Raw genomic sequence first — 12,863 nt, forward strand, 5'->3', positions numbered from 1 at the left:
AACATCACTATGATATATAGTAATGATTATATATAATATGTAGTAATGATTATATATAATATATAGTAGTCATATTATTAGCGATATTATCACTTATGTAGTGCACTTATATTATCAGGAAAACAGATTAATAGTATTGATTTTCTGAAAATACCGGTTTTAATTAAAAACACTAATAGCTTACAAAAAATAATTATCTGATATTACTATCAAAAAATTATATTCATAATAACTCTTAGAAATGATTTGTTAAAATCTAGTTAATATACTTATTAATATTTATTCATTATTGTAATAATTTTCTGTTATTAATGAAAAATAAAATCTTTGTAATCTATTATAGTTTTTTTTTTTTCCAGCTATGATGGATGAACCCTAAAAAAGAAATTTGTATTTTTTGGTATAGCTTTGTATTGTTTCGTTTAAGGACTGCTATTACAGAGTAATAGCATTAATAGCTAAAATAATTAACTTATATAATTATTTCACAGAGTGCGTAATTGTAATAGTTAACTTATATAATTATTTCACAGAGTGCGTAATTGTAATAATTAACTTATATAATTATTTCACAGAGTGCGTAATTGTAATAATTAACTTATATAATTATTTCACAGAGTGCGTAATTGTATAAATTGACGCAAACTTTTATTATTCATAGAAAGCAGTAAGTATCAAAATTTGTAAAAACCTTATAAAATAAAAACTTTTAAAGAAATTAAGTTAGAGTTCTAGTAAATAGATTGCACAAGTTAGCGAGACATTCTAAGTAAGTTGATGACAGTAAATGATTTTATAACCTATGCAATAAACCTTTTGCGTTAAATTTGCTTATAAACAAATTTATTAAAGCAAATATTATTTGTCAAAATCGACTAATTTCGACTTTTAGTCGAAGTCGATAACAACACTAAAAAAAAACCTCGTTTATTTTTAGTGTTGTTATCTACTCTGACTAAAAGTCGAAATTAGTCGACTTTGAAAAATCGTATAGTCGATTTAATCGACTATGGACTTACTACTAATCGACTAAAAGTCGATTTAGCCGAGTAAAAATCTTAAAATCCATATATCTTTTCATTTCATTTAAATTTTCAATCTTTAAGTTGTGTTTGTTCGTTTAATAACTATGTACTATTAATTAAGTATGTACTACTATAACTATTACTTAGTTTTTTGTTTACTCTCCTAGTTCATAGCACGTTAGCATTATTTATGCTCTTTCACGGTGCTCTGTGATAAGACTGTTAGGACTTCTGGGAACACCTTAATAACAACAGAAAAAAAAGGTTTATATCTAGTTAAACTTTCGGTTATGTATTTCATTTTATTCTTTTATTTAGTTGATGCTTTTGATTTTCATAAACAGTTTCATTTAGAGCCGCTCCATCTGGCTCGGGGGCCTGAGGTAAAATTAAGTTGTAAAGCTCCAAAATCTAAATCCCATCTATACAATCACATTGTAAATATGATTGTAAAGACTTTGGTATATAGCAAGTATTTAAGGCAGCCCCTAAATCATCGAAGTTTGGGAATGAATTGTCCCGTTGTTGGAGCGGCCCTTTTCTCATATAGTTTTGCTCCATTACTATTTAAATGATATAATGTTAAAAAATAGAAAGTGAATATAAATTACTTTATTATTTTTATTACAATTTTTTTCGAATAGTTAAATGATTTCCATTTTTCAGCTAAATCAACTTTTAGTCGACTTTAAAAGTGAATCAGTCGATTTTAATCGACTTAAGAATATATATTATTCGATTTAGTCGAGAGTCGAACTATTTAATAGTCGTAACAACACAAGTTTTTTTATAAAAAGATTTTTTTTTTAATTTTTTCTTATAAAAAAAAAAATTTAATTAAATTATTTCAAAAGTAAATTCAAATTAAATTGTATATATATATATATATATATATATATATATATATATATATATATATATATATATATATATATATATATATATATATATATATATATATATATATATATATATATATATATATATATATATATATATATATATATATATATATATACATATATATATATATATATATATATATATATATATATATATATATATATATATATATATATATATATAGGAGTATCTTTTTTAGTTTGGTGCCAAACTTACCCTGTTTACAACTCATGTAAATATAAACCCCTAAAAAAAAAGTGATATTCTGTGTCTAAACACGTATGATGTATTTCATGAAGTATCACAAAAGCATTTTAGGAATTCTGAAAGAGCTGTTTCAGAAGCATCATAACTCTTTGCATCATAACTGTATCATAACTCTTTGTAAAATGCTCCCAACGTTTTTAATTGTAAAGCTTTACAATAGCATGTAAGTTTGTAGTCCATAAATTGTTTAAAAAAAAATATTTTAATCGTATTAATTGCAAATGTCTTTATAGTTTAAAGAAGGTTTTTATAGAGCTTTGTCTCCTTCCAACTTCGTTTTCGGCTGCATAAAATTCCAACTTCTGCTAAGATAATTAAACCGGAAGTTACAACAAATATCTAAGTTACATTCTCGGAATATATTGTTATTTATGTACTCATTTTAACATTCGTTTACAAAAACATAACAAATTATTTACACCTTGTTAAATAAAAGTCCTAATATTGCAAGAGCGTATTAATTAATGTTAGTGACGCGACAATTTAATTTAAAGATTAAACCATATAGCCAAACAGAAGTGTTTGGTTATATGAAAAATTATTCTATATGAAAGTATTTTAATGAAGTTTTTGCATGAACGAATGATTCAAATAAAAAATTTACTGTACATGTATTTCGGTCAACACAATATCCCCCAAATAATTCTTGAAAAATGAAAGCATCTCAATTAATTTTTGTCTATTTTTTAGCCTTTTGCAAAGGTTACTAAAAATTTAAGTAGTAGTACTATTATTGTATTATTATCATTATAATTCATGATAATTCATTCTATAATTGGTATTTTTACTAATACACACTTAAATAGGAGAAAGTAAGCAAATACAAATGAAACATTTAAAACCTTAATAAAATGCACCACCAAACAATTATTTTCATGATTTGTGAAACTTCATTTTAACATTTTTGTAATTTCTACATGTTAAGACCCTTGTTACAAAACAAAATTTACTAACGAAATAAATACAAAAAATGTTTAAAAATAAATCATAAGGAATAAATAATTCACTAAATCTAACAGAAACCCAGTAGGCATGCAACGTTTGGGAGACGTCCGTTATTGAAACGTCGGACGTCTCACGTCCGTCTGACAATTTTTATAACCAGCTTTTTTCATTTTCCAGTTTCTATATTTTTCTATGTCAGAAATAGTATACTGTGACAACAATGTTATCCACGACAATTGTCTAGACCACGAATGTTGTCTAGATGACAAGTGAGTTACAACTTTAGCAATGGAAGTAGAAATGATTAGAATCTGTAACAGTGGGTTACCTATTTTTTTGGGATGACAGAAATAGCGTTTTTTCGATTGAAAAGATGAACTAAAGATAAAGTTTTTTGCAAACAGCTGTACCTTATCTTTGGGAAAGGTAGATGAGGCCCTTGTATAAGAAACAGAATTTTTCTTTATTCGCTTTTGTTAATGATATTACTTAACCTTTTCTGCAAGTCTCAAGAGCCTAACTACTCAGATAAAATACAAGATTTAGTAGTGTAAGAATAATGGATGTCAGTCAATACTTTTTTTGCATTAATTTGCATAACTTTTTTAATTTTGATTATTTTCTTAATTTTAATTAATTTGCATTACTTTTTTGCATTAATTGTGCTATGATAAAAATGCGTTCTCCAGAGTTTTTTATGGATAAAATAAAAGAAATGACTACAGTTAGATATTGCTGAACATGAAGAAAACCATGCGACAGATTGAACTGAAACCCATGAAAAGCTTCTATGTCTGCCTGATTCCAAAAGGTTGTAAATTAGGCGGAAATTAGGCTTAAAGCAGTTTGTGAAAAGTGCAATCATAAGGTCAATCTGATGCAAAAGAAGTACGAGATAAAAGTTTTAAGGAAATCCAGTCTAATCATCTCTAACCATTTTTTTCTCTAGGCCGCCTAAAGAAGAACATGGTTAGAGACAAAAACATAAATCAAGAAGTAAAGGCAAGTAACTAGGGCTATCTAGAAAACGAGTAACAAAATTAACTGAGTAAAATTACAAATTGAAAAAAAATTAAGGTTTCGTGCCGCCTTAGAAAGAAAAAAAAAATGATAAAGAACAAAGTTCTTTTATTTTACTCATGTCATATTGACCTACTTTTAACCAATCATATTGACTTTTAACCGTTTTATCACAAATAAGTTTTTGCCACAGATAAAACCTAACGCTTATGCAAAAAATAATAAGCATTTGTACCATTTATAAATGACAAAAATAAACTATTTTCTTCAAAAACTAGGGATTAAAAGTAAAGAACGAAAAATCCGCATAGCCTCTTTATTTTTTTCAGTAACTTAAAAAGTTGATTAGCTCATAAAAAAAAGCTGTCATTTTAATGACGAAAACTTTTTATTACATTACACGTCTTCTTCATCGTTATTACATAACACGTCTTCTTATCATACGACTAATTTTACAAATAAATTTAGATTACCTCACTTTATTTAAGGTAAAGGAATAAAAAGAGAATGTCTGTTACCATTCAAATAAGTTTTCAAACGTGACCTATTTCTAAAACTTTTATAAAACGTATTAAGTTTAGGAAAGTTTTCAATTAAAGATTGACAATCTTTTATATTTTCATATTTCTCATCATCTTCCTTTGTGTAATTGTTCACAACAACATCTTGCTCATTTACAGAATCAGGATTATTTTGCTTTACTGCTGTCTGACTAATTAAGTCACAATTACTTTCAATTAATTCAAACACTAGATAATCTACCCAAGTGAGTCGTTCGCTTGAAAAATAAATCCCATCAGATTCACTAGTAGAATTAGGCACCAGTCTTTCAAAATAGCCTAGCCATGTAAACAAAATGTCATTTATAAACTTGTTTCTAGTCGAATAAGAAAAATTTGGATCGTTCCAGACCTTACTTCTGTTCATGTAAAGATCATCTAAAGATAAAAATTTATTAAAAAGATCATTTAACGTTTACTCTAATCAATGAAACTTTAATCTTTTTTTTTTTTAATTTAACCGGGTATATCACAAATCATAGATATCCTCAGATATCTATGACTTCTATTGATGAAAATGCAATTTAAAAATGTATTCTACAAAAAGAGTGCTCAATGTTCTTAAAAGAACAGAGCAATAAAAAATTAGTAGAAAATCACTTAACAAATATATGGTTTAATTAATTAAGTGTAATTAAAATAAATAAAGTATTAATTAATGAAATTAAAGTATTAATGTAATAATGACGACGATAATACCAACAACAATAACGAATATATATATATATATATATACAAATGTATAAATAAATAAATATATATATATATATATATATATATATATATATATATATATATATATATATATATACACATATACATACATTTTAACATACATGCATACATACATATATACATATATCGAATAAGTTGAATGATTTTGTCTCGTTTTCAACTTCAATTGTGTATTGTATAGCAGGATGTTGATGATTTAAAAATGTGTTTGATGTTAGGAAACCGTGCATGACTATCAATTGGGCCTGAGCTCTTATTCAATGTTAATCTCATTATTCCAATAAAAATAACATTAAAACAATTAAAGTTCTATGAGCTATTTTTTCAGGTATACTTAGTTTTATTAAGTTTTTATATGATAATTTGTTATTTAATTGTTTTAAAAGTATAAGTTCTTTACTTCTGCTTCTTTTAAATTGAATTGACGGTTAAACATATTTTTACCAAAATGAAAAAAACATAAATTTAATACAAAGTTGTTACAAATCGCTCGTAAAAAATAAAAAAACAATAGGTATAATTTATAGCTTTAGATTTGAACTTGCATAAAAAACGATTAACTAACAATTCTTTAATCTTATGAATAATCTAAAAAAACTTCAACACTTTCTTAAATGAAAGAAAAAAACTGATGAAAAAACTTGACGAAAATTACTAAAAAATCCTAAAAAAACTCCAACTTTAAATCTCTATTTGTTCCTGATTTCTGGTGTCCAAGAGCTCCATCCTTTGATTCAGTCTCTGGTGTTCAAAATGGGTTCGAAATTGATTGTTCCCCGAACCTAAAAATTTAAATTTTTCCCCAAAAGTAGTTCATAAACCATTTTACATTTTTGGCATGTAAAAATATAGCTGTGTTATATAAAGTAAGCTGTGGGACTCAAGATGAGATATTAAAAGTTTCTTATTTAAAAGACTTAGCTAATAATAGAAAAATACTAGAAGCCCTAAAGTCTAAAGAAGCTTTTAGTACTAAGATACTTTTTAATATAAAATCTATTTTATTATTAGTTTCAATACTATTTCATCTACATATCGCATTAACATAACACAATGTTAAAAAGCATTATCTACACATAAGAGCAATAGTTTAAATAAGTATTCAATTTACACACGCAACCGAATGGAATTCCATTTACTTGCAAATGAAATGTATATACCACGTTAGGGATCGTTCATGAATTACGCGACGCTAAATTTATTTAAAAAACAAAAGTAGGAGATGTTAAGGCCTTTTACGCAGCGATTTTCATTAAACTTAAAGCGTTATTTTGATTTGCTATTTAACTTGAGGCTCTGCGAGCTTTTTTGTTTTTTTATTATAAAATTTAGCGTTAGGTAATTTATGGACGATTCCTTAACAAACTTTATAAACTCTTGAGAATGTTTTAGAACTTGAAATTGAAAATTTAGAATTGAAAAAATTGAAAAAAAACTCTTAAAATAAGAAACTTTCTAGTATTAGTCCATTTACAACAGCAACAAAATGTAGTTAGAAAAGAGGAATTTCTGAGTTTTTAAAAACAGAAATTATGAATGTCATTTTTCAGCAACAAAATAAAATCGATTGGACAAAAGAAAAATTTCTTTGCAAATAGTTTTGCCTTGGAAAAGCTGATAAAAACAGACCCGTGTGTGAAAAAATGGAAATACCTTTATTTTATTTTATAAAAAATGATTACAATTAAGAATAGAAACTGTACAATAAGCCACTGTCTAAACATACTTTTTTTTTCTGAACCTAATTGTCTCACTTTGGGATTTACGTGATACAGATATATATCTGTATCACGTAAAGAGTCAAAAACTTTGACGTGATTTCCCAAAATTACCTTAAGTCCAAATTAGCTAATTTTTTCGGAAACGTGATTATATATATATATATATATATATATATATATATATATATATATATATATATATATATATATATATATATATATATATATATATATATATATATATATATATATATATATATATATATAATATATATATATATATTATATATATATATAATATATATATATATATATATATATATATATATATATATATATATATATATATATATATATATATATATATATTATGTATATATATATATATAATATATATATATATATATATTATATATATATATAATATATATATATATATATTATATATATATATATATATATATATATATATATATATATAATATATATATATATATATATATATATATATATATATATATATATATATATATATATATATATATATATATATATATATATATATATATAATTTGGACTTGCAACATCTTGAAAATTTATATTTTTTAACAGTGTTCTTTCAATTGTCATTAAACAAAGAGCATTTAAACAATCATTTAACATTGAGGAACGGAGATCATTCTTAACTATTGCCATTTTTGAAAATGCTCTCTCTGCACTACAATTAGTAATGGGAAAAGTAAGAAAAATCCGATATGCGATGTAAACATTGGGAAAAACTGATTCTAACTTATTCCTACGAATTGCTTGTGAACATTCAAGTGCTGATATATTCTTCTCATTTGCCATGAACTTGGAAAACTGGATAATTTCATCAGGAAATTGCGTATCTAAGTCTGAAGGATAAATCGTACACAAGGATTTGGCAGCAGCAACAATGATAGGAACGGTCATGATCTGAAAACTAGTTAGACTTTCTCTCTGCAGACTCGTAAACAAAAAGCCTTTCTTTTAAGCACATTTTCAACTTGTCTATGATTGGGAAAAAAAACTTGATTTTAAATTTTTCATTGCCACTAAGAACCGCTTCATTCTTATTATTTTCACCAAACCCTTATTTGCACGACTTCTTTCTTTTATTTTCATGCTTGTACTGATTAGGAAAATTTTGAGAAAATTTTCACGAACTTACGCCACATATTCCAAAAGAGATTTAAGCAATCGAACACCAAGATCCAGATCTGCAGTTTTATCCTGAAGTTTCATACTAGTAGCATCAAATCGTAACATTATTCTGTGCCATAGCTCCGTCATAAAAGCAACATCCAAAGTTTTCATTTTTTTAAAAAATGCAGTGGCTTCGTTTGTGTCTGACGTTTTTCATCTTTATCCAGAATAATTGATTCTAATGTCTCAAGGATATGATTGTAATTTGAATGTAAAACTTTAGTAGAAATGGCTCTTGCTGACCACCTTGTCCCACTCAGGCTTTTAATGATAACTTTCCTGTCCTTTCCAGCACCACCTACAAGATCTGAACAAACTGTCTGCCATCTGTGAGTTGAAGAAGCACAGAAGTTATACAGTGATTGGAAAAACCCAAAGAAAATGGTTTCCTCGACTTTCTAAGTGTTTAGCAAGGAATGGATCAAATTTTGTTAAGAACTCCAAGGCCCCGAAAAAATTTCCATTACTGAAGTCACCTAATTCTTCTGAATCACCTCTAAGAGCTAGACCTCGACTGCACAAAAACTTCAATCATTCAACAACTCTTTTCAGAACTTCCCTCCAGTAACGCTTTTCATCCTCCAACTGCTGTTTTAAATAAATATCAATCTTTCCTTTTAATGTAACTTTTCCAAAATAGCACTGGACTGCATCAGAATGCTGCTTGCTTTGTTCGTGTCTACGTATAAAACGCAGTCCATGTGCCCAGTCGTTGAATCCAGATCTGAAATTGTTGCCTGAATCTTAAAAAAGCAAGCAGAAGAAATATTTTTCCTGCGGATAGTGAATAAATAAGCCAGTCTCTCTTTCGAATTTCACCATTTTTCAACTTAAAAGAAAAATAGATAAGAGAGCAGCACCTTATTTTGGTTTTTGTTACTTTTTTAGATTTTTCAAAACATTTTGTCTTCAACATTTTGATCAGGAATTTCTTTTATAGAAATCCAGGAGCGCTGTGCTTCTTTCAAATCCATCCACAATGCTGGGTCAGATTGACATATTAACAAACTGGACTAAAACAAAAAACAACGGTGCAGCTTAAGTTAACGATTAAAGATAATAATACGTTTAATAATATTACTCATAACAAAAATAATAACAATAATAATAATAACAACAATAACAAAAGAAATAATAATAATGGTAAAAACAATAATAACAATAAATTTAATTATTTATTCCTTTCTTTAAATTCCACGGTATTCTTACATTGCTATATGATACATTTTCTTGCTGCGCTGTTGAATTGGATAACACCGATACATTGTTCATTGAAGAATTATCTGTTATGTTCTGCAATTGTGAACTTTCTGCAGTTGGGTTTGATTCAGTTGACAAACATTGATTCTCCTCTAATGCTTTATCAGGAGATCGGAAAAAATTAGTCAATTTTGGGATTTTTTTTAATGTTGTTTGCTGTCTGTCACATTTTTTTTTTTCAGTTTGCGTTTTAAATTTCCGCTTAGATATTTTCTGTACATTATTGTACAATTATTGCAAAAAAAATTGTAATCTTAATTTATAATTCTTTAGTGGTAAAAAAAAAAGAAGTAAAAAACTAATATTTCAAAAAATATATAAAATATTTAATACATATTTACCAATAAATATAAAAAATAAAAAAAAAAACAACTATTAATTTAAGTGATATGATTTGTTCTCAAATAAAATAAAACATTCAAATCAAAATGTCAATTCGCATTTCTTGATAAATAATTAAGCAGTTTAGTATTTAACTTGTATCCGTTTATTTCACTTTTTCAAGTAAGTAAAAAAAGATAAAAATTGTTCGAACTTTTTTCCAATACAGTTCGAACATGTTCAAGTTCGCACTTTTTTTTAAAAGTTTAGAGTTTTTATTTTTAATTACATGAGAAATTAATGGGATTAATTTGATTAAAAATTAGAATGTCAAGTCATATATAATTAAAAAAATAATATAAACGTTAAAAATCGGGGGCCCCACTGATACCCTAATTTTTGGGGGCCGGGCCGCCTAGGCTCCCAGGAACCCGGGTTAATCCGGCATTGCTTTGCACCCTGCGCATGGTTTATCTCATTTTTACATTTTATTACTGCATACAAAAACTTTTTATTTTTATGGAAGAAACAACAAACTGTAATTTAAAGAAATGTTTGTCATTTTCAGTATATATTTGTAACATAAAAGATGATAAAATTAATTGAAGAAAATAATCGCATTTCTCTTGGTTTCCATTCTGCTCTGGTTTTAACCAGCATGCGGTTATATCTCTTGACCCTTCCGTAAACCTTTTTTAAGGCTTCAGGTGAAAGTTTTACAGTTCTTTCCACCGACTGTGAATTATTCGGCAGATCAGTGAAAGAAATTTTTCTTGCAGTTTGAATAGTTGTAACTTACATGAGGTAATAAAAAATGAAGTAGGATGCTCAAATTGTAATGAAGCAACATCAATATCAAGCAACATTAACATCAACAAACTCCAAACTTCAACTCTGAAGTTCAAGGCTATAACTGCCTTAGCTTTGATTTTTTGTTTAAAATCTTGATTTCCTTGAATAGCATAATTTGAAGAACTTGATTGAGAGCATGGGCTCTTACAACTTTCTCATGGTCTTGCAGCATAGCATCTAGAAATTTTTCTTGAAAAAAGCAGCATAAATGATCCTGAAGATTTTTAAAAGCAATTTTTAAATATTTTTGATTTTAAATACTTGTTTACTAGTAGGGCCTATACAGTTTTTAGAATCATTAATTTTTCTATTTCCAGATATAACATGACAAAGAGGTAACTAACCATGGTGAAGTAAGCAACCCACTATATGAATGCTACGTTTAAAAATCTTTTCTAATCGGACAACTAAACTATTTTTAACACCAGAAGAAGCTAAAACCATGATGATGATGATGATGATGATGAGTTGTTCTATACAATACCCATTGTACTTCATCGCATAGACTAACGAATTTTCGTATTTCTTGCCATCCACACCAATTAATTTTAGCTGTGAAACCTATGGATAATGTTTAGTTTTAATTAAACTAGCCACTTGCTTTTTAACATAACACCTTATATTCTGTTTTTATCTGAGATTTGTTATTCTTAGTTACTATTCCATTGTCAATTAAAGTAGCTGTTGCTATTGTAGCTGTAGCAGCATCATTAACCTTAAATCTTATTGCTGTCTCAGTTAAATTAGTAATCATCATCATCATCATCATCATCATCATCATCATCATCATCATCATCATCATCATCATCATCATCATCATCATCATCATCATTATCATCATCATCATCATCATCATCATCATCATCATCATCATCATCATCATCATCATCATCATTATCATCATCATCATCATCATCATCATCATCATCATCATCATCATCATCATCATCATCATCATCATCATCATCATCATCATCATCATCATCATCATTATCATCATCATCATCATCATGGTTTTAGCTTCTTTGTTTTCGTGCTTGCATGGGTTGGATTTTTCTCATAATGCTGTTTCTCTAACATACACGGTTTTGAACATCTTTTTTCCTTAAATGTAGATTTTTTAAATCATCTGAAACACATTCTTTCCAAGTTTTTCTGCTTTTACCTCTAGCTTTTTTTTCTGAAACTTTCAACTCTCTACATGCTGATAACCATTCATCTACGCTTTACATGCCCAAACCACCTAATTCTTCCCTGACGCACCCAATCAGATATACTCACAACGCCTAATCTTTTTCTTAAATAATCACTGCTTTTATTGTCTTTTAAAGTCACACCACATATCCATCTTATCATCATTTTTTCTGTTCTTTCCAAAAGCTGGACATCATCAACCTTCATTGCCTATGTTTCACTGTCATACATCATAACACTCAGGACATATGTGCTGTAGAACTTTCCTTTAATCATTAATGAAGCAGCTCTTGCTGTAAAAAGTGGAGATAATTCTCGGAACTTAGCCCAAGCAAACCTCACTCTTGCCCTAGATGCTTCTTCTGCTCCACCAGCTGATCCAATTGTATCTCCAAGATAAGAAAATTTACTAACACACTCTATCTTTTCTCCATTTTTTATTTCAATCTCTTTTTTAACTTTTTCTCTATACTCACCAAAAGTACATTTTCTACACTTAAAACCAACAATCTTTAGAGAACATCTCTTCAATATCTACATCTTTTATGAAACATTTAATGTGTACAAACTGTAAAAACTATAGAGTTAGCTCCAACTCTCTTCCTACACACTCCACATGGCCACTTCCCAGTATTTTCTGCTCCAACTCTCTAACACACTACACATGGCCCAGTCTTTTCTGCTCACTCATTCTTGACTTTAAAAAAACTTTTGCCTTATTCGTGTTTATCTTAAGCCCTTTTGCTTCAATTCCATCTTTCCAAGTCTCAAACCTTAATACTAATTCTTCTTCTGTTTCAGTAATCTCTGAGTAATTGCTGTCACTAACTATT

General features: G+C 27.4%; 1 protein-coding gene across 3 annotated transcripts in view; it reads right to left on the reverse strand.

Moving 5' to 3' along the window:
* Positions 1-4,529: 4,529 nt before the first annotated feature.
* Positions 4,530-12,863, reverse strand: part of LOC100207134 (glutathione S-transferase) — a 37,851-nt gene continuing 29,517 nt past the window's right edge. For all 3 annotated transcript variants that reach the window (XM_065791227.1, XM_065791228.1, XM_065791229.1), the window contains exon 5: positions 4,530-5,098. In XM_065791227.1, coding sequence (XP_065647299.1) covers positions 4,644-5,098 — 455 coding nt within the window. In that variant the 3' untranslated portion in view covers positions 4,530-4,643. The remainder of the gene's footprint in view (positions 5,099-12,863) is intronic.

Source organism: Hydra vulgaris, chromosome 02, assembly GCF_038396675.1.
Source record: "Hydra vulgaris chromosome 02, alternate assembly HydraT2T_AEP".
NCBI lineage: Eukaryota > Metazoa > Cnidaria > Hydrozoa > Anthoathecata > Hydridae > Hydra > Hydra vulgaris.